Raw genomic sequence first — 23333 nt, forward strand, 5'->3', positions numbered from 1 at the left:
ACTACAGAGAATTCTTTCCTGGGTGTCTGGCTGGTGACTCTTGCCCACATGCTCGGGGTTTGGCTGATCGCCATATTTGGGGTAGGGAAGGAATTTTCCTCCAGGGCAGATTGGCAGAGGCCCTGGGGGGGTTTCGCCTTCCTCTGCAGCGTTATTGGAGGATTCTCTGCACCTTGAATTCTTTAAGCCACGATTTTAGGACTTCAATAGCTCAAACATAGGTTAGGGGTTTGATACAGGAGTGGGTGGGTGAGATTCTGTGGCCTGTGTTGTGCAGGAGGTCAGACTAGATGATCATAATGGTCCCTTCTGACCTTAACGTCTATGATTCTATGGGAGAAAAAAATGCTAATACAGCAGCCCACAGCTTTTCCTATTTTTAAAAATCAAAGCTATGCCATACGCTAGCACTTAAATCCTCTCTGCCCTCAATTTCCGACCATCTGTGCTGCTCTCTGAAACTGCCATATTCTTTTTTTTTTAAACTATATATATTTATTAGGCTCCAGTGTATTCAAAAGACTAAATGTCTTTCTTGCCGTATAATCCCAGCAGGGGCCATCGATAGGCAATGAGCCATTGCAGAAATAAAGCTTAGTTTTGCAGAAACATGCATTAAGAAAACCAGTCAGCAAATGTTCCCTCTAAATCCTGTGCTTTGAGATCAGCCAACCAAGCTTAAGGCACTAAAACCTACTCCCTAGCGGGACTAGAGAATTTGTTACTTATTATACAGTTGAATCCCTTTCTAACTCTTGGACTCAAGAATTTCCAAAGGGTGCTACAAGGTTAATGGATGCAGGGTAGGGGATTTGGTTACCATTTCTGCTGCACCTCGTCTTGCTAAAGGCATCTTCTAAGCATGATAGTCAACTATGTCACCCCAAGCTCCTTGGGAGAGCTGGAAGAATGACTTCTCCAACACAGCTTTCTCAGGAGAATATTTGGAAGTAGACAATAACACACCACACCTTTTAGCAGAGGATCACAAAGCACTTTGTTTTATAAGGCCTCAGAACCACCTGAGATACCCAGAAGATTATCCCTATTTTACAGCTGAAGGAACTGAAGCACAGAGAGATTAAATGACTTTCCCAAGGTTCTACAATGAGACAGTGGCAGAGTCACAGTCCCCCGCTTTAACCACTAGATCACACTCCTTGCCTATGGTACTGAAAATTTTAGTAGCTCACATTAAGGGCTGAGAAAAGGTCTTAAAAGTAGACTCTCATGCTGCTGAGTAAACTCCTAAAACATTAATCCATTAAGAAAGAGAGGCATGTAAGGTAGCAGCCAGGAAAGCAGTCCTGTACAGACCAGTCATTGATACTTGGAAAATAAACGGGTTAAACCATGGCCCTGTTGAAATTATCTTAGGTGTTACTCAGTATGAGACGTGCTTTCTTGCAAGCCAAAGATCCAGGCAGCACCCTTAGGTTGTCTTCATGGTCTGGTGCCCTGCAATTTGCTCTCAGACTGTCTGAGTCCAAAAAAACCATGTTAAATCAATAGTGGCTCAAATGCCTTGGCAACGTCTCCAATGCCAAGATTCCTCAGGACCATGTGTAAGCGCACAGGTATGAAGAGCTGGCCGAAGTGTTGTTCCTGGGGAAGGACTGTGGTTAGGGCACAGGACTGTAAGTCAGGACTCCTGAGTTCTATTCCCATCAAGGTTTTGTCACTCAAACCGAAACACAGAGACTGCCTCACTCACAAAGGTACTGTGATGCTTGAAGGCACTATGGAAAGTCAGAGAATTATTATTTGTGATTAATAAACTGGCTAACTCATGTAGACAGCCACAGTGTCTCTCTGACCCATGCTTTGCTGACCCCCTCCACATGGCATCAGACCCAGCCTCAGCTGGAGCAGAAACAGATCAATTAGGAAGTCAACTAAAATTTAACTAAAATCCTCCTCCTCCTCGTATTATTAACCTAGCTCATTTGTTTCAAACGAGAAGTGCATTTTACCCACCACCACCCCGTTCCCTTTTCATTTCAAATCCTGCTTTGCTGCATCTTTTGGCTCCACAGTGCCCAGCACTGGGTTAAAAAAGGAACAGCCAAGCGAGGAGAGGAAAAAGCCACAGTATTAGCCCTCAAAGATGCCTGCCTGACCAACAAGCAGCCCTGCAGCCTCTAGTACTCAGCGCTGCTGCCCAACAAGCAGCTTCTGAGGAAAGTGCTGGGGGAAAGCAGTGCAAAAGCCACTAAGTCATTTACTCCTCATACACATACAGAGGACTGGCCCTTCACTGACTGCAGGACAATTAACAGGTCAGCAGGGTCACACAGAGTCTGGCAAGTGGGCGCTTAACGCCAAGGAAAGGGCTCTGCATCTCACAAATGAAACACTCTCTCTGTGTATATTTCTAGCACAGCATGGAATCTTTTAACTAGGAGTAGAAGGGGTTGGAACTCAGATCGCTAGCAAACACTAATAAAAGCACTGTTTTGCTCTCTCGCTCTCTTTTTTTGGAAGCGTGGAGTCAGAATAATTCTTTTGAACCATCAAAGGGTTGGGGGGGGGGGGGGAGAAACACCAGCTGTTGAGATCAAACTGACCGAATCTTGCCATTTTAGTTTCAAACATATCACAACGGGTGGCACAGGTCTGCAGGTTTTATTGAAAGACCTTGCCCTTACGCAGGGCCTTTCCACAGTGGATCTCAAAGCACTTACAAACATTTAATTAAAACTCACAACCCACCTCCTCCGAGGGAGGTATTATAAACAGGCCTGGGGCTCATACAGCACCTCACCAGCACAAGCCTCTCTTTCTTCTGTCCTACTTTAGCATTCAACTCCATCACAAGAGCCCAGGAGAACCAGCCCTACCGAGCGAGAGGGCAAGCCCCCAAGAGCAGGAGGCAGACAAAAACTCTTGAAGAGCAGGACGAGGGGAGAAGAGCATAAATCATTGATGAGAAGGGTGGAGAAAGACTATACAGAAAACAAACAGGATGAAAGAGAAACCTGACGGGCAGGAGAAGAAAGAAAAAAAAAAGATGATGGCATCTATACTATGACATGATGAAGCGGGCAAAGGAGCAGGGCATGTGTCTGGGAAGGGGCACACCTACTGCACACCACAGGGGGTCCAATACAAAGGAGCCTGGTTCTGCGTGTTCTGGAGATATAAAAGTCAGATGTGGGCACAGGGAGTGGTTTGGGCCCCTTCCTAATTTAAATAAAAAGCATCTGCAAAGCTCAGCAGAAAGAGGAACTAGTTAATCTTCCCGGCACTTTTGCAAGGCAGGGGAAATGACAGATTTTTCTGGCTAGTAAGATGGGTGAGACTTTTGTTAGTTTCATTAAGCACATTAAACTAAAAACAACTTCAGAGATCTGCCTTAGTACAGTGTCAGCTGCAAGAAACAAACGTTCAGACGCAAGGGCATGTCAGCATTAGCCCAGGCTGGGGTAGGAATGCTTCCATGTATGGAAATATATTAGGCACTGAAACCATAAGCGTGAGGCAGAGCAAAGTGAGAGGCCCCCTCAGGAAAGTCACAGGCTCACGTTTAGAAGGTCTAGCAGCCTGGATTTGACACTAGATAATCAGCATGTGTTGTAACAGATTTCATGGTCCTTCCAAGAGGCTCCCACAGCTCTGCTGGAATTGGACTTTGGGGTGAGACCCTAACCCCATCTGCATACTCTGTACATGGGTTTTAGATTCATGGGTGAGATTAATCTCATTTGTCTAGGGTGCAGTGCGAGCAGAGTTTATACTGATGATGTACTGGGTGCAACTTTGTGCTTCTGGTGGAGTCTCTTTGGATCCAGACAGAACTAGAATTTTTCTCTCTCTCTAGCTTGCTTGTGCAATTGCAGTTTGGACCAGTTGCATTATTCTTCCCTCAATTAAAAGAAAAATTACCTAAATCTCACCCAACTCTTACATTCCTGCATTGAAAACATGCCACAGAGTGCCCCTTTTCGAGCTGTCAAACCCAACCCAGTTCTAATCCTCTCCCCGGGAAGATCCCTTGACTCCCACATTCCTGCTGTCAACCCCATCTCATGCTCATCGTCTGTGGAAGGAGTCAGACCCCCAGCGGTCTCCACAATGCTGCCATTTGCCAACAGCTACCACACGCTAAGATCTCATGATGCCACCATTTTCCTCGGCATGTAGAACAGGAAAAAAATGGTGTTGGCAAATGATTTTTAAACAGGGACCTCTGCACTCTGGTTCCAGACTGAAATATTGTAAGGTCAGGGTTAGTCACAGTTTTAAAAGGCAGAAAAACATTTCCAGGGAACTCAGTGGAGTGTTCTCTCTCTGTAGGTCAAGCTGACATAGGATGCAGGGTAGCTCAACTTGTGCTCCATTATCAGAACGTCACTAACAGAACATACATGGAACAAACTCTTCCTTTTCAAACTAGCTCCCCACCCACTCTACTTAGTCCCCTCATCTGACATTCGCATTTATGCATCTTCCCCGGGCGCCGAGCTCTCCGGTAACCTCGCCCAATCCCTCATTCCAGGCATTCATTCAGCTTTGGAGTGAGCACTTCAAGGTCTGTTCTGTCCTCAATTTGCTTCTCTGAGATTCCACTTCTGCACTTCCGTCCCCTCCTACTGTTCTAATTGGGCTGGAAGCATAGTTTGTGGTTGCTGCAGTTATTTTGGCCCATATCATCTACACGACATCATTTGGGGCTTTGAGTTTCTCAGTCGGCTCCTCTCCTCCTAAATTTACAATCTATGGTCCTTTTTAAAATTCACGCTTCTACAGCTCAGGCCGAGAGGCAGCATCCTCTTGCATTCTGCTGTACGGCTTTAGGGGCTCCGAGAGTGTTTGTTTTGAGACCAGGGCTGCAAACTGTATTCCCAGCAGGAGGTCAGACTAGAGCATTGCAAAATCTCAGCCTTTTGTCCTGATGCAATCGGAATGAGAACAAGTAATTCTGAGATCAGACCACAAATTCTCAACATCTTAAATTGGTTTCAACTGTTCACAGTGTTTTAAGACAGGCATGAAAGTATTCAGCAGTCACTTCTGCATCGTTTTAATCCTCTGACATTACATTTCCTTAGGAAATCTCAGGAAGCACAACTATTTTATAGTTGGGCAAACACGCAGGATATTCACACTGCACTGGGGGTACTTCCATATGCATTATTCATTAACCCCTCTTCTCTGCCATTAGTGAATGTAGTATGTTTATGTCTTTTTCTCCACCTCATTTCTCAGCTTCTCTGTTGCCACACCTCTTTAGTTCCTCTGCTACTGTTTTAACTCTGCAACTGTGTTATCTGCCTCTAAAGTGTTTGAAGAGGCAGCTGGAAGATATAGCACAAAAAGGAAGTTGTATTATAGGAAACTGCGTGATATTCTTGGAGCATTAAGAAGAGTGAAGTTCCCCCACACTTTAGCACTCACCAAATGCCGCTATCTGGTCTTGTTCTCTAATTCTCAATCAGTTTGTCTCTCGCCAGGTTTTCCCATGCTCTTTACATATCTGTTTTCAGGACTCCTAATGTTCCTCACAGCACCAGTCACAAAAGCAGGCAAGGGATGCCTTGCATGAAAACCATCTAGCTAAGGACGACTGCTGACACCAATACCTGTGCCTCATTTCCCAGGAAATGAACAAACCAGAAGTGAAGGATAATGTTGTAGTTTTGACTCTGAACTGGGAAGTCCCAGTCCAGAACTGGGAACTGAATCCAGATTTCCCAACAGATTCTCTGTGTGACCTTGAGTCACTTAATTTCCCTGTATCAGTCTTGTCTATTTAAAACATAGGGTTTTTGAGGTAGAGTTCTATTATCTGCAATGGCATGGACTTGTGACACCTTGGGCACATTCCTTAGCGCTCTGTGCTTCAGGTTACTCCACAGTGAAATGGCTGTAATACCTACCTCACAGAAAGCTATGAGATGTTACTGAAGTTTGTACAGATCAGAGACACTCTGATTAAAGTAGTACAAAACTTGAATGCTGATTAATGCAATCTATTCCAAAAGAAAGAACTCAAGACAGACTATAGACACAAAAATAATAGTAATGATGATAATTTCAACTAGTTTTACAATATTTGGAATCACTCTAGTTTGTCTACTTTCCATACAAATTATTCTCGTGTGGAGATGGCATTAAGACAAAGACACCCACTGATCTAGAGAACAAACATTTCAATCAAAATTTCAAAGATCCATTCCATTGTGCTGTAATGTGTTATGGAACTGGTTAAAAAAAGCAAACTATAAAGTCTTAGTTATTCAATATTTAATCTAATCTGAAAGCTCAGCCGCCAGTTTGTTACCCACTGAAAACAGGAGGTCTGAAATTATCCTTGGAGAGTTCAAAGCTGCAGTTAATTCAACATCTCTACTTTGTAAAGCATCAAAATCACAGATTCCCGTAGTGTGTAAGCGGTTTAAAAGAATGACAAACCATTAACTGCCAAATCAAAGCAGCAAACATAAATCCACACAGCTGACAGGAGACAAAGTTGCATTTTGAAGAGTTAATTAAAAATCACTTTGGAACATTTTCCTTGGAACTTTGGCCCAGAACAACGTGTGGGTGTGAGGGTGAGAGTGTGGGGTTGTAAGAGAAAGAAAGAGAGAGAGAGAACGTGTCTCACACACAAGAGAAATTCTAACTATCCAAAATGCGCTGACAAGCGTTGGTCAAACACACTTTTGAATTCAGAGTTCAGCTAGCCACATCACATTTACCCTCTGAAAGCGTTTCAGTTTGCCCATGTCTTTAGATTTCACATCAAAACTTAAGCAACGAGTAACAGATGAGTGTTATGCTGAAGCTGTCTTGATCTGGGGGGAAGAAGGGGGAAGGAGCTGTCCTGATCTGATCACACTAAAAAAAATGCAGTATCTTCTGACTACACAGATTAAAACCATACCCCAGTTTCTATGCTGAGGATTTTGCTGAAAGACAAGAATCCAAAGTACAGAATTTCACCCAGATGAAACGCAAAAGAAGTGAAATCCTACCCAAACTGTGCTAGCTAACCTTACCATAGTCTGCTTTATAACATTAAAAGCCTGTTCAAGTGGAAGCATCAAAATACCAAATGCAGAAAATTCCTTGATTCTCTCATAACTGGTGTCTGCTAACAATGAAACACTTTGTGGGAGCTCTCTCAGTACTACAGGTGGTAACATTAGATATTTGTCTCAAGTGTTTAAAATAAGAGAGAAAATCTCCTGAATTTTGTATTAAAATTGCTCAAAAACTTAGGGGTATAGTTTAAAAGTCACGACCCAAAGGCAATACAAAATGTATGCCAGCTTTCATCCCAAATGCCACAGAAGCCATAGGTTCCATTACAAGACTTGATTGTGTGTAACAGTAGTTAAAGTTCCATTATTTCTTACCAGTTATGGACCAGAGAGCATGCTTATTATTTCATCATAGATGGAGTATGTGTGGCTTTTAGATCGGGCCCTATATTCTCTGTGATAGCCTACTGGAGGAAAACAACGCAGTGCCAGCATGTAGGCAAGATATTTAAGATAGAGTTTTGCCTCTGGGTAGAAGAACTAAAGCAGCATGTGGCCTGGATATAAAGTGAAATCCTGGCCCCATTAAAGTCAGTATGGATTTTGGCTATTTATTTCAGTGGGACCCAGATTTCATCCATAGGCCCTTATCCTGCAACCAAATCCATACCAGTGGACACTTGATAGGATTTAATTGCAGGAATACTTGCATGGGAATAAACTGTGATAAACCAATGCACTGTCACTATATGGGCTTATAAAAACTGTACTCAGAAGTAATTCAGAAAAACAGCAACAACACACACAGGGATTAGAAAATGTTTTGGCTCCGTTGCTGTCCTCCTGATGTGGAAATACTGAACAACTTTTCCATGGTCAAAACCTCTCCAATCTCAAATTAATGTTTACTGTCGTGTTTGTCTATAGAACTATGTAGAAGAGAAAAATTTCACATTTTGTATTTTTTCAGTACAGTTAAACTCTTCCTCAAATAAATATTCACATTGGTCCCTTAACAGGCTATTTCTGAGGAGAGTTCTGTTCCAATTACTTATGATTTCTTTTTAAATAATAAAGTTGAGATGTTAAGATCTGCAAACTGAGAAAACCAAACGAAATCACCAACTTTGCATTTTTTTAAAATGTGTTTTGTCATCTCCACATCTGGATTAAAATGTGACAATGAAAAACAGCACATAGGCATCTCTTGGCCGCCTTCATCCATCACCCATTTCTCTGTGTCAGAATCACTGAGTAACAAAGCAACAACAACAATCTGCTGGTGCTGCTACCACCATGTCATCCACTGGGATGTCCTCATGCCATGAAAGGATCACTATTTTAATATACATCTCCATGATCCAAAAATTTTACAGCCCCTCTGCCCCCCACCAAAAATACCAAGTCAGACGGCAGCTGAGAGCAACTACATGTGTGTGAAATGTGTATTTTACTTTGAAACACAAAAGCTGCTTACAAGATTTACAAAATCTTTTGTTAAAGACAAATCCTACATCTGGACTGACCGCTTGCTCCCCAGATCTCGGCCAGATGTGATTTCAAATGGCAAAGTTATAAGCCTCTGAAAATCATGGTTTATACTGAAACGGTTCTATTTTTCATAACTGTATAAACCTTGATTTAATTATTGTTTATAAAACTCCACCCTTTGTCTTGACACTGGAATCGGTCTCTACCACTGCTAACTTGCACATGACTGCTCACGCACACACAGCTGGGCACTCACTGGTTTGTTATGAGAGGGTGGCTCACTATTGCCAGGCTTTGCACAACAGTTGTCTTATGAATCCTGAATTGTTGCATCTGTTTGTTATTGTAGGGTTTCTCTTATTATGGATGGCCTTCTTGCACACATGGGGTTTTTTTTTAATTTGCTTTTGGAAGAAGGAAGAAAAAAACCCACAGAAGTAGTTAAAATATATTTGTTGTAAAAGATGTTGTGGATAGAGATTTGCAAATGTGTAAGAGAAGTAGGTCACATTTCTTATCTACTGACCTCAACAGTGTGCCTTTATTAACATGCCACGGATGGTGTCCCTAAAGCGCAGCATGCATGTTCCGGAGTTCATGGCAGATTACCATTAGCCTTATTTTATCACTCCGGTCATGACAAAGAACAAGGATGAGTTCCTTTCCCTCGCCTTAGCGCACACAAGTTTAAATTTCTTTTATTTAAAACAGAAAAGAGACTGTTTTCCTCTTGGCCACAGAGCACATTAAGAGACACCCCATTTTCATACTAACAGAAGAGAAAAATAAAACCCAGGCAAACAAGAGCCAATCCTCAGGACACTGTGTGCCCAATGGGAGCATCTTTAATAATGTTTCATTTCCGTATGGGTAAAGATTAAGCACTTCACTGAAGAGATTCCTCCTCGCCCTGCACCCACAACTCAACATTCAGATGACACCACATCAATTGTCATTAAACACTTGCAGATGTTCCATTAGAACTAAGAGTTGCTGTTTAAGTTCTTGTTTTTTAATTGAACACAGGTTAGGCCGGTGCAACCCCCATGGAAAAAACTGGGTAAAGTTCAAGCAGACACGTAAACATGGTGTAAGGTGATCAGTAAACAAGTGGCAAAGCATGTAATTATTTACACCTCGTTCTTTAGCATCCAGTGGACATGCAAAATAACTGTAACTTGCAATCCAACAGTGCAAGAAAGGGGGGTAGGAGGAAAAGCAAGTAAGGCCAGGGGCAGATAAGGAACCGCCTCCCACCCAAAACACATTCATTTACACCCTCATTAGTTGTTTTTCCCACTACACACCCACTTCTTTCTACCCTTCAGCACCTAAACTACACATTAAAGGATGAGGGGTCCACATTTACACAGTGAAGTACATGACCAACATTCTAAGAGGAACAACATAGGTGGTGCGGAAGATACATCCTGCTGTGATGCCACACCTCACAATCATCAACCTAGCTCCCTCTCCAGAGAGAACCCCTGACTCTCAGCCACTTCCTGCCTGCTAACACACCATGGTCCTTGCCATACCAGACTTCAGAATGGACTCTGCTGCTCCACCTAAAGAGGTGAGACTCTTGATATGAAGGACGGGCTCATGAAGGTAGAGTAGTTGGGAGGATGTTGTCCAGTCATGAGTGCACACTTACAGATGTACCTGTGTGGGAAACATTTACATTACTGGAGGCTCTCAATGCCTTGTATGACAGTGGGAAATTAAGGTTGTTTGTAAACCAACCCTCCAAAACTCAGCAGCTGTTCATGCAAACAGATAACAAGGTGATGTTAAACCAAAACCCCTAAATAAAAACAAAGACACAGACCAACATCTCTCTCCTATGTTCCACTCAGCAGCTCCAATCATTATCAGAAGGCAAATCAATTAGCAACAGCTGCCGACAGCTATCCAAAACCAGGCCCGAACAGCTTAACTGGAGGATGTCTATTAAAAGTTAAAGACCCCTAATCACACAAAGCACATAATGGTTTTATTCTTGAGCAAACCCACAATATCACATTCCATGGCTCAGAATGAGGCGTAATGCCATCCTTAATCAAAAGGTCTTCCGATAGCCAGACGTTTGCTGATTTCCATTGCACCCTTACATTTCCTGCTTGAAAGACAATGATTGCTATATATTGATGTTATTCAAATTCAGTTTGTTGCTGCAAGTACCACCAATTGTTATATCCTTGGTAACCGCACCATTAGCATTATCAAATTATTGTGGCAGTAGAAGAAGAGTGCCTGGTATCCTAGATACCGACCATGCCACTTTTACCAATAACACAGGGTTGAGATTATGTCTTCATTTTGGGGGTGCAGGAATTCTAGTGCTGGGGGGAGTGAGGTTTGCAATATTTATTAATGATGTGTCAGGAATTTATGGTGGGAGGAGCAATCTCTTCTGTGCACTCAACATTTTTTTAAAATGAGAGAAAATTCATTCACTGACAAATATTTCAGCCATATTGTTCAGCTTCGTTTCTGGGGGTGGGGGGGAGAGGTAAAGGGTTAGATAATGCATGTGCCACTATGTAACATCTGTACAAGACTAATACCAGTTTAATACCAGTCATTCGAATTATCCCAAGGACAGGCAGCAACGGCTACTGTCGAGAAAAAAGAATCCAAAGCAATTTCTGGGCTCTGTTTAGAATGTTGCCAGATGCACCCTAAGTAATTAGGGTGATGGCTGCTATAGAATAACCTTAGCGACATGGGGTGGAATATTCATCTAGTCACAGTTAAAGTGGCCTGTTCCAGTTACAATTAATCCAGAAATTTCACATAAGAACATAACTGATTTCAGAGGATTATAAATGTTACAGCTGGCAGCTGTAGGACTTCCTTAGTTTGATGAAAGGAAGGATGGTCCAATGGATAGGGCGCTAGCCTAGGACTTGAGAGATGCAAATTCAAGTCCCTGCTCCACTTCAAACTTTCCATGTGACCTTGGGCAACTAACTTGTCTCTCTGTGACTCAGTTCCTTATCTGTAAAATGAAATAATGCTACTTCCCCACCAGGACATTGTGATAACATTAAAACGTTGTGAGGATTAAAGATTGTGTAGATGCTCTGTTACAGGGGTTGGATAAGACAGATCATTTGTTTACATTTATAAACAGTAAACATCCAGAACCATCAGTGTGTTGCACAGTCATTACCAACCACCCAACTTGGATGGACCAAACCACACACATTTAGCCCCATTTCTTTTCCTTAAGAGCCTGTCCTATGTGAGATCAGTCATATTGTCTGGCATACTGCACAAGTACTATTTTATCCTTACAATCATTATTTATTATTATTTTATGGCACCAACAAATACACTAAGCTCTTTACAGAAAATACAAAACAGAAAAACAAACTCACCACTGGTTGCCGCCCCTTTGGATTTTTATGTTTCTTTTGTACTTAAAAATCCAAAAAACAAAATCCCTTCAGCATTTTCCTTCCAATAACAATAACTTTAAAAAGAAAATTTTGCATCTTCTGTATCTCTGCCAAGCTCACTACAAGGCACAAGATTCTTCCAGCTAGCATATTCTAATTCCATACGTATATAGGTCTAAAGTTAAACTAACACTGTTGGTTAATAGTGGATAGTGCTGGTGAACACATCGGCTTCAGTACACATACCAAACAAGGTCTGATCCTGATCTCATTTAAATGTAAGAGTAAGACACAACTTCGCACTGATCTTTTGAAATGTTTTAAAAAAACTTGTTTTACCATGACTATTTTCTTCTCCCACTGAGCAATGATCAAAATGTAATGCTAATACTATGCACATTTACATGGACCTATCTCTGTAGCAATACACTAGTACTGGTATAATGAGTCCACCCTGGGAGTTCAGAAAGGACCCCAGATATCTCTCTAACTAACACGAAACCAGGACCCTAGCTGTTCTATTATTATTTGTGAGCAGCTGAAACTGCTACAGGCTTTACAGAACAAGACATAGTCTCTGCCCCAAAGACGTTACAATCTTGGCAGCTGAATCAACTACCCATAAAGAGGATAGACTCAGGTCTAAGGCACTGTGACTATGACTCAGAGGGTCCAGGTTCAATTCCCAGTTCTGCCACATACACCTTGTATGACCTTCACCAAGTCACAATCCTCTCTGCGCCTCTGTTACACATTTGTAAAATGATCCTCGTCTGCCAAGCCTAGACACCTCTCCGGGGCAGTTGTCTCGTTCTGCATGTTCGTACAGCGTCTAGCACAATGGGTCCTTATCTCAGCTGGGGCGTCCAGATGCCACGGGACTATACATTTTCTAACAAAATTAGGGCCTGCATGGTGCTGCACACATGCTAAGTGCCCTCAGCTCCCACTGGTGTAGAATCAGGCCCCTGTAATAAATGGTACTTATGAGAAAAACAGAAAGTTTGTGCATTTCTGGATGAGTCACATCATTAAACCTACTATTTAAAAACCCGCCTATTAGACCAGGAAACTTTTAACCATCTGAACTAGACGTTATAAATCTGCTGTTTAGAAATTTTATATCCTGTCATAATTGCCCTTATAACTTACAAGTACATTCTCCGTTAGCCATAGATTAAACTTTCTCCAAAGCTACATCACATCTGTTTAGTTTTGAAAATATACAGCACAAGCTTCAATTACTTTACATGCCACACAAAGACAAGCCAGAATAGCTCAGGGTTTCTTGGGGTAAGATTTTCACATCCAGTAATCTTTTTATTTAATGTTTTCTCACAATCTAAGAGATAGGAGGTCAAGTCAATGCCACCTCCCACTTTTACAGCTCCCCCACAATCTAAATATATTAAAGGGGAATTGTTGTTGTGTTTTTAAAGAAAATATGCCAGATGTAATTCCCACCAGCTAAAAATTCTCAGTTTTCTGTAGGGAAATGCCTGCTACTAATTGGAACCATCTTCCTCTCATGCACCAATAGGAAGAGGAGCTGCAAACTGCCTGGAAAAGCTGATGCTAGAGAAAACTTTTCAGAAATTGGAATGGGAATTGGAACTTCAGTTTCTTTAAAGGATGAAGCTGCCCTCCCACTCCATCTTGTTAAAGAAGGCCCTGATCCTACACACACAGGCTTAGCTTTACGCACAAGTAGTCCCCCTGACTTCGATGTGCAAGAACTGGTGACTTCAATGGGACTACTCGGCTCATCAAGTTAAGCCTGTTGTCTATCCATTTGCTGGATCAGGACCTTAGTGACAAGTTCGACAGCAGATGAGCGCAAACCAGAATTCTAGGTCTCAACATGCATAAAATTATATTTGGGAAGAGGGCATCAGACTTGCAACCCAGACTCCACTGGACTCTCTCTTTACAATGAAGCTTTCACCTAAAGAACAGAGAAGACTCCAGCCAGTGTGGAATTCAAAGATCCTTAGCGGAGATAGAAGAGGGCTGTCTGATCCCAGGTGCATGATGACAGAGGGCTCCTGAATCCAAACACTGAACTTTAACCCTGGAGCCAAACACCTTTAAGAGGTTTGAAATCTGGATTGGATACCTTGCAGCTCAGGCCAATCTGGAATTTATAGGTAAGAATTTTAATCAAAGCCCAGCTGAGAGTCTTCACTTAGGAACCCGCTCCCATTCCGAAGCGCACAAACTTATTTTTTCTTCTGTAAAGAGTAAACAACCACTGGTGTAGAGGAGCCTCTCATCACAGGGCACAGAAGTAACCATCACTTTCAGATACTCATGTGTAGTTATATTCTAAAAAGATGCCTAAAAACGGCACTGCAGGGCTCCTTATTCAGTTGCTCTCAATTGCTTTCAGAGCATATTATTTTTAGCTTTGTAAAGAGCAAGTTTTCTTATCTGTCAGTGCTGCATACTCAAAGCAGAATCTTCAAATCCAGTCTTGGCCATTCTGCCTCTCACAAACTCCAGCCTCTGGGTCTGTCAGTGTTTTATTGTCTGATCTTTGTCTGTCTTTTAGATTAAACTGCTCGGTATAGGAACTGTCTGTGTCTTGGATAGCATCAAGTATTTCATCCACGCTTAAATAAACAGTGGTAATTAATAGCACCATTTGAATCCAGCTGATGTTTTTGTTGATAATTCATAACGCAGGCTAGAATCCCGCTCACATCCCTGGAGCTGAATTGGCTCTGTAAAGCTAACAATAATCAAGGGCCCAGTCCTGCAATCAGATCCCTTAAACCTGCACAGAACCCCAGTGAAGTCAATTTACCCCACCTAGGTGCCACTGTTTGCCAATGTGCCTCAAATTCCAGGTCTGGGGCCTGGATTTTTAATACTAAATTATATCTGCTCACTTCACTGGCAAACACAGCCAGGAACTAAGATGTTTATCAAGAAAATACCATTTTTATATAATGACTTTTCTAACTGCAAACACCCACACCATAATTCCTCCCTTTGCCCTTTCCACATCACTTTTGGAAAGTTTACTTTTTGCTCATATATGAAAAACATAAACAGCCTCAATTCTGTGCAAGCAAAGATTCTGTCCCACTCCCCTAATGAAGGGAAGTGGATTTTATTTTTTCATGTGTGCAATTTGATAAAACATTATTTACACATCCCTCCTAGATATGGCTTATAAGTTGACATCCGATTTAAACACAGCAAAATCAGCAGTAGGCCTTGGTATTAAAAAACATAAAAACATTACTTTTTAAACACCATCTAACCTTGACTTATTTCTTCTAGAAGGATCATAAAAGCCAACACAAACCAACAACCACCAGTACTTTGAAACTGTGAAATATTATACACATGCATTAGTAATTTCCACATATCAATGACTTATCCAAGGCCTTCTCTACACAAAAACATGCACCAATTTATTTAAACCAGTGCAATCCCTTGTGTGGACATTCTTATTTCAGGTTAGCTGAGACCTGTTCCTAATCAACTTCAGCTAAACCAAGAGTACCCACATAACCTCTGGCATCAGTTTAGCTAAATCAGTTTGAAATCATATCTTAAACTGGTATGACTGTGTACAGACAAGCCCAGAGTCTGAAGAGCAACCCTGTGCCAAAGTGATGGGCAATTTTAAGTATTGTCTAACCTTACAACTAACTCAGTCAGCTGATTACTCTAGGGTTACGACTATGAGCATGTCAACCAGTTTTACTGACTAGATGTTTAGGACAATTTGTCTGCAGCCACAAATTTGAACTCTACAAACTGGGAGTTTAGTAAATGTTATTTTACACTTCAGATGTGTCTTTCGCCCACTAAATGCTGTGGGATGTTCTACTGACCATACTGAAATCGTATGCTATGTTTTTCAGCACAGTGATTTTCCAGCAATAAGACGGTAGGGATACAAAATGTTAACTGTGGTTTTATATGCGAGTTCCATTTTCCTCTAAGAAGAGGGGCTTTTGAGGAATGCGGCACTGCGTGGGTCACCCCCCCGTGGCACTGAAATCACTGTCACCCTACCCTCCTCCTGCCACATCCATGTACAAAGGGAAACAAAGAACGGATCCCTTCCTCCCTTCTTGAAAGCCCACATAGGTAGATATGAAGCTTCTACATTCCCGAGTTTAAAGCAGGCAACTCCCATAGGCCATTATGGCGGTGTCACATTTGCAACTGTCCCGAAAGCTGATGCAGCCCAAACTAGGAGGGAGCTTTGTCCAAGTGCCCAGCCCCCAGCCCTTCCTCCCAAGCAGCCCATCCATGTGTGAAGGGAACCAGGAAGGGCAGAGATTCTCTCCTCCCCCACCAGCCGGCTGCACCCCCGGGCCTGCCAGGGCCCAGGGCCGGCTCTCGGCTCCCATGCGGGGGGTTGCCCGGACTGCACCCCGGGGGGGGAGGAAGGGGGACAGGCCAGGGCACCTGCGCGCAGGATGCTGCAGCCCCACCTGGACAGGGACCGGGCCAGGCTCCGCACAACGGGGACCCCAGAGAGCGACTGCTGCCGGGCCCAGGGGCAGGAGGAGCCGCGGGGGTCCCCTCAGGGCAGCACGAGCCCCAGAGCCCCGGCTCCCGACAGAGCTCGGGCCGCTGCCCCCGCTGGGAGCCGGCTGCTCGCTGCCCCCGGGGCTGCTCCCCGACAGGCGGCGCCACCCCGGCTCCCCTCGCCCCCAACCCCCTTCCCCTGGCAGAGCCGCCCCCCATCCCCGCTTCTTCCTCAGGGTCCGTGGGCCTCTGCGCCCCCCCGCCCCGGCCAGTGCCCGGTTCCCCCTCGCCTCAGCACCCCCCCCGCCCAACGCCTCCCCCCCGCCGGTGCCCGGTCTCCCCTCACGGCCCCCAGCCCGGTCCCCCCTCGCCGCCACCCTCCCTCCTCAGGATCGTCCCCCCTCGCCCCAGACCCCCCGCCCGGCCGGTGCCCGGTCCCCCCTCGCCTCAGCACCCCCCCGCCCAACGCCTCCCCCCCGCCGGTGCCCGGTCCCCCCTCGCCCCAGACCCCCCGCGCGGCCGGTGCCCGGTCCCCCCGTCGCCCAACCCCTCCCCCCCGCCGGTGCCCGGTCCCCCCTCACGGCCCCCAGCCCGGTCTCCCCTCGGCGCCACCCTCCCTCCTCAGGATCGTCCCCCCTCGCCCCAGACCCCCCGCCCGGCCGGTGCCCGGTCCCCCCTCGCCCCAGACCCCCCCCGCCGGTGCCCGGTTCCCCTCCTCGCCCCAGACCCCCCGCCCGGCCGGTGCCCGGTCCCCCCCCGGCCGGTGCCCGGTCTGTCTCGCCCGGGCGCTCTCACCTTGCGGCGCTTGTCGGCGAAGGGCAGCGCCAGCCAGGGCATGGCCCGCACGGCCTCCTGCCACTGCTGCTGCTCCTGCTCCGCCGACACGAAGACGATCTCGAGCCGCTGCGCCCCGGCCCCAGCCCCGGCCCCGGCCGCCGTCTCCCCCCTGAAGCGCCCGTAGAAGGCGGCCAGGCTGGCGCCGACCTGCGCGCAGGGGCCGCTCAGGCTGCAGCCGAAGTAGAGCCCGACCAGCGAGACCCCGCGGGCGGCCAGCGCCGCTACCGCCACCTCCTCCCCGTCCGGGGCCACCAGCACCTCGCCCAGCACCTCCGCCAGCGCGCCCGCCATGCCCCCAGCGCCGCCGGCCGCCTCCGCTTCGCCCGCACCGAGCGAGCCGCAGCCAGCGCCGGCGGAGCCGAGCCCTGCTCTGCGCCCGGCCTGGCCGGCAGGGGGCGCTGCCGCGCAGCACTGCCCGCCGCCGCGGGACGCCCGAGACCGCGGCTCCCGGAGCCCGGAGGGGCTGCTGGCCGCCCGGCCGCCCGCCCCCGGAGCTGGCGGTCCCGGACCCCACAACCCAGTCCTGCAGCTGGAGAGCAAACGCACCCGCTCCCCGGGATCCCGCCAGCCCCGGCGCCCCCAAACCCACCCCCTGGTCCTGCAGCTGGAGAGCAAACGCGCCCCCCGACCCACCCCCCGGATCCCGGCACCCACAAACCCACCCCCTGATCCTGCAGCTGGAGAGCAAACGCACCCGCTCCCCGGGATCCCGCCAGCCCCGGCGCCCCCAAACCCACCCCCTGATCCTGCAGCTGGAGAGCAAACGCACCCGCTCCCCGGGATCCCGCCAGCCCCGGCGCCCCCAAACCCACCCCCTGGTCCTGCAGCTGGAGAGCAAACGCGCCCCCCGACCCACCCCCCGGATCCCGGCACCCACAAACCCACCCCCTGATCCTGCAGCTGGAGAGCAAACACACCCACCCACCCCTCGGGATCCCGGCACCCACAAACCCACCCCCTGATCCTGCAGCTGGAGAGCAAACACACCCACCCACCCCTCGGGATCCCGGCACCCCCAAACCCACCCCCTGATCCTGCAGCTGGAGAGCAAACACACCCACCCACCCCTCGGGATCCCGGCACCCACAAACCCATCCCCTGATCCTGCAGCTGGAGAGCAAACACACTCACCCCTCGGGATCCCGGCACCCCCAAACCCACCCCCTGATCCTGCAGCTGGAGAGCAAACGCACCCGCTCCCCGGGATCCCGCCAGCCCCGGCACCCCCAAACCCACCCCCTGATCCTGCAGCTGGAGAGCAAACACACCCACCCACCCCTCGGGATCCCGGCACCCCCAAACCCACCCCCTGATCCTGCAGCTGGAGAGCAAACGCACCCGCTCCCCGGGATCCCGCCAGCCCCGGCACCCCCAAACCCACCCCCTGATCCTGCAGCTGGAGAGCAAACACACCCGCCCACCCCTCGGGATCCCGGCACCCACAAACCCACCCCCTGATCCTGCAGCTGGAGAGCAAACACACCCACCCCTCGGGATCCCGGCAGCCCCAAACCCCACCCCAGATCCTGCAGCTGGAGAGCAAACGCGCCCCCCGACCCACCCCCCGGATCCCGGCACCCACAAACCCACCCCCTGATCCTGCAGCTGGAGAGCAAACGCACCCGCTCCCCGGGATCCTGCCAGCCCCGGCACCCCCAACCCACCCCCTGATCCTGCAGCTGGAGAGCAAACACACCGACCGACCCACCCCCCCGGGATCCCGCCACCCCCAAACCCACCCCCTGATCCTGCAGCTGGAGAGCAAACACACCCACCCACCCCTCGGGATCCCGGCACCCACAAACCCACCCCCTGATCCTGCAGCTGGAGAGCAAACGCACCCGCTCCCCGGGATCCCGCCAGCCCCGGCACCCCCAAACCCACCCCCTGATCCTGCAGCTGGAGAGCAAACACACCCACCCACCCCTCGGGATCCCGGCACCCCCAAACCCACCCCCTGATCCTGCAGCTGGAGAGCAAACACACCCACCCTCGGGGATCCCACCAACCTTGGCACCCCCAAACCCACCCCTGATCCTGCCCACCCCACCCCCGGGATCCTCCCAGCCACGGCTCCTGCAAACCCACCCCCTGATCCTGTAGCTGGTGAGCAAACACACCCACTCCCTGAGATCCTACCAGCCACAGCACCCCTAAACCCACCCCCTGATCCTGCAGCTGGAGAGCAAATGCACCCATCCCCAGGGGATCCTGCCAGCCCTGTTGGAAGATGGTTAAGTTTAGGGCCCTGATCCTAAAGACACTTGGGCATGTGCTTAACTTCACTACAATTAGCAATCCCACTGAAACTACTCATACTAGTCAAATTAAGCAGATAGGTATGTGTTTGCAGGATCAGGGCCCCGCATAAGTAATTTAGATTTTTATGTATATAAATTGTAGTCAGGAAAGAGCCAAACAACTCAGCAAACCCTCATGAATGCACATGTAAATTACCTGAAAGTTAACTCAGCCAGGTTACCCATCCTGTATTGTTATCCCAGGGACAGGCAGCTTCAGTTTGGCCCCACACTTAAGTTGTGTGTTACATGCTTTCACAAGGCCTAACAGCAATAGGAAATGTTTCCATAATTTCTTTCTAAATTCCAATGAAACCATTTGATTTGTAAACAAATATCTCTCTCTTGCAGTGTTTCAAAAACAAACACTGTTGTACTAAGACTCTAAAAGTGAAACTTACATAACTGGATTATATTGTCCATCTGGCAGAAATGCAAAATGGAAACAAAGCATAAACAATGACATCCAAAGTGGGCTTGAAAAATTACTTCTTTTGTAGTAATCCAAGGTCTGATCCTTGTAGTCAGATCCCTGGGTGTGCACAGAGACCATTGCAGGACTGGTGAAAATTGACTGAAACGGGGCTATGAGATATTGCACCAGGGAAAAATCTTCCCCAAAGTACTAAACATAGGTCAAGAAATAACCTGATTTGTCTTATTCCGCTCCCAGGATTCTCTACTGCCAGGTGCCGAGCTCTCTGGTTCCACCAGCAAAACCTCTAAGCATGACAATAGATACATTGAGTGAAATGGGATTACTCACACAACTACATTTAAACAAGAGTGTCAGTATTTACAGGATTGGGTCCAAAATATGGCTTTTGGTGCCTAGTTTTAAATTCCCAATCCCAAATCTGAAAATGCTGGCTTCTACATATAATGTCTGTGTACAAGTATCTTTCTCTGGCCACACAAAGAGATATATAGATATATGTAGCTATACAGACTCAGATATAGTGTATATTATACAGCACATCCCTTTCCATTTGTAAAAAGACCTGAAAACAGTTTTAAATTCTGCCAGCTGCTGTAAAGGACACCCTTCATTTAATGATGCTTCATTTGGCTTTTCAGCTGGATTTATAGTGTTGCTGCTTTTTATTATATTTAAAATTGTTGTGCTGTATCCAGAACACCTCTGGGGATATTTTATAAATAACATTATTATTAATTATCATTACTATTATTACAGCATTACAATCTCTCTTTTCCTCTGCCAAGACCTGCTCCCCAGAGATGGTTCAAAGCAAGATGTGTTTTGTCTTGTTTTTGTTTGTCCTGCCTCATTTAGCTAGTCAGGCTCTTCAAAGCAGGGAACATGTTTTTTAATGTATAGTCCTGATTCACAAACAAATCTGCAGGCCGATATAAGCGTTGTAAGAACAATCATATTATTTCTCTCAGTCACAGTAAATTATTCAGCAAGTGAAGTTATGATGCTCTGCAAGAAATACAGAATGAATGAACAGCTGTTTCTGCTTTCTGTGCTGTAAGAATGAGAAAAGTTAAACAAAAGCAGAACTCTACTCACATGAGTAAAATTATACAAATACATAAGGCCCTGATTCTGCAATGTGAATGGACCCTGTCCCCATACAGAGCTCATTGCAGGACCGGAATATATGTAACTAAACTATCATGACAGAGAGGGAGAGAAGAAACAGGGAGCCAGCCAAGGGCTTCTAATACACTTATTTCCTGTCTTTAAAGGGATGTGGCCAACTGATGTTTCCAAATTATTTTTTTTAAATTCCAGCTGACTTGAAATAGTATGTCCTGAATGTTTCTTTACAAAATATTTGTAAAAGTGGATCTGCACTCCTCTTGACGTTCAGAACAGGTCTAATCATAATAGGTAATTTCAACCAGCGAGAAATTGACTATTTACCTGAGTGTACAAGGGAGACAACAGAAACAGACTGTACACAAAGTGCTGCCAAATGCAAACAAGGGAACAAACGGGGAAAAGAGAGGGAAATAATTTGTATCCCTAACTTCTTTCAGTTCTAGTAACCTGTGGTGTTGCCTGTAATTAGTGAAGGTGCAACAATTTCAGACACAAATGTGAATTTCAAATAGATGGTGCTATGGCTGTAGTGATATAGTGATATAGCAGAACAGTGAATGATGCTCTAGTGACATCTAGTGGCTACAGGCGGCAGTGAATTTGAGTTTACAGCCCAAGCATTAAGGCAACCTGAAATGGAATAACCATATATTTCTGAGTTGAGCTGGCAAAACACACTGCCTCCTTAACTCTCCCACTTGTGCCTAGAGACTGCATGGACTTCGGCTCAGGCCTGGCTATACCATTTGTGAAGACACAAGCTGCCAGAAAAGGGAAGGTGGGGTTGTGGAGAGCTAGGACAGGAAGGAGTAGCCACAGAGAAATAAGTAGAGAGGGGCAAAGGGGATCTGGATCGGGAGCGACGTCGCCGTGAGCGGCTGCGAGAGTCTCGATATCGCCCGCGATGCCTGGAGCCGGACCTGGTGCGGTGCCGGCGACTTGGTGACCGGGACCTAGAGCGCCGCCGGGAGTGCGACCGGTACCGCGATTGCGAGCGGTACCGGGACTGCGACCGGTGACGAGATGGGGAGCGGCGTCTCAACGTTGACCGTCGTGCGGCTCGGCCCCGGTGCGTTGGCGACCGCCTTCTAGAGGGAGAACGGGAGCGAGAGCGGACCATGGTGCTCCGATCACCTCGGCCGCCAGGAGACGGAGGGCGCATCATCAATGGCTTCCCGATGGACTTCACTGTCCGCACCGGCGGTGCTGGAAGCTGATGGCCCGTATCGGCCGTGAGGTCGATCAGCTCCCTCGCCGTCGCGAACGCCTCCGGCGTGGACGGGAGCCTCAGCTCCTCCTCGGTCGGCACCGGGGAGCTGGGCGGTGCCGGACTCGACGGCCCTTGCGGCGCCGGAGTCGACGGCCCGGTGCACTTCTTGTGCACTGTCTCAGCCTGTACCGTTTTGGTCGGTGGCGGCTGGACTAACGGCTTTTGCTGCTGTGCCGCAGTGGCCGTCTTCAGCACCTTTTGCTTCTTCCTCGGGGAGAGCGAGCGGTGCCGGGTCTTCGGAGCAGGGTGCCGAGACGTGTCGGTACCGGAACGGCTCGGTGCTGCCGGTGCGCTGCTCACGGAGGCCGGTTTCGGTGCCGAAGGAGCTGGTGCCGGAGGTTGGAGAGCCGACTCCATAAGGAGCTGTTTTAACCGAGAGTCCCGCTCCTTCCTCGTCCGAGGCTTAAAAGCCACACAAATCGGGCACTTATCTGTCCTGTGCGACTCTCCGAGGCAGCGGAGGCAGGAGTCGTGCGGGTCACTCACCGGCATCGGCCGCTGGCAAGCCACGCAGGGCTTGAATCCCGGTGCTCCGGGCATAAGCCCGCACCGGGGCGGAAGAAGAGGGCTAACCCCTCTAATTCCCTAACTATTACACTATACAACTAACTAAACGACTATAACAAGAAACTTTAACCAATACTAACAACTATATACACTAAACTATGGAGAAACGCTAGGGCTGTGGAGGTAAGGGAGCACTCCACTGTTCCTACTAGCCGTCACGGGAGGAAAGAAGGAACTGAGGAGCGGACGGGCCGGCTGGGGTATATATCCAGCGCCATAGCGGCGCCACTCCAGGGGGCGCCAGCCGGCCCGCCGGAGTTGCTAGGGTAAAAATGTTCCGAAGAACCGTGCACGCGCGGCGCGCACACCTACAATGGAATGGATAGGAGCAACACATCTCGAAGAACACCAGTTACTACAGGTGAGTAACCGTCTTTTCTGAGTTGAGCTGGCAAAACACACTGCCTCCTT

General features: G+C 47.5%; 1 protein-coding gene across 1 annotated transcript in view; it reads right to left on the reverse strand.

Annotated features, from left to right (window-relative positions):
* The window catches only part of NXN (nucleoredoxin), a 100738-nt gene extending 83217 nt beyond the window's left edge, over positions 1-17521 (reverse strand). The window contains exon 1 of the mRNA XM_044993372.1: positions 17174-17521. Within this exon, the coding sequence (XP_044849307.1) occupies positions 17174-17506 (333 nt within the window). The 5' untranslated portion in view covers positions 17507-17521. The remainder of the gene's footprint in view (positions 1-17173) is intronic.
* Between the last annotated feature and the right edge of the window lie 5812 nt (positions 17522-23333).

Source organism: Mauremys mutica, chromosome 19, assembly GCF_020497125.1.
Source record: "Mauremys mutica isolate MM-2020 ecotype Southern chromosome 19, ASM2049712v1, whole genome shotgun sequence".
Classification (NCBI taxonomy): Eukaryota; Metazoa; Chordata; order Testudines; family Geoemydidae; genus Mauremys; species Mauremys mutica.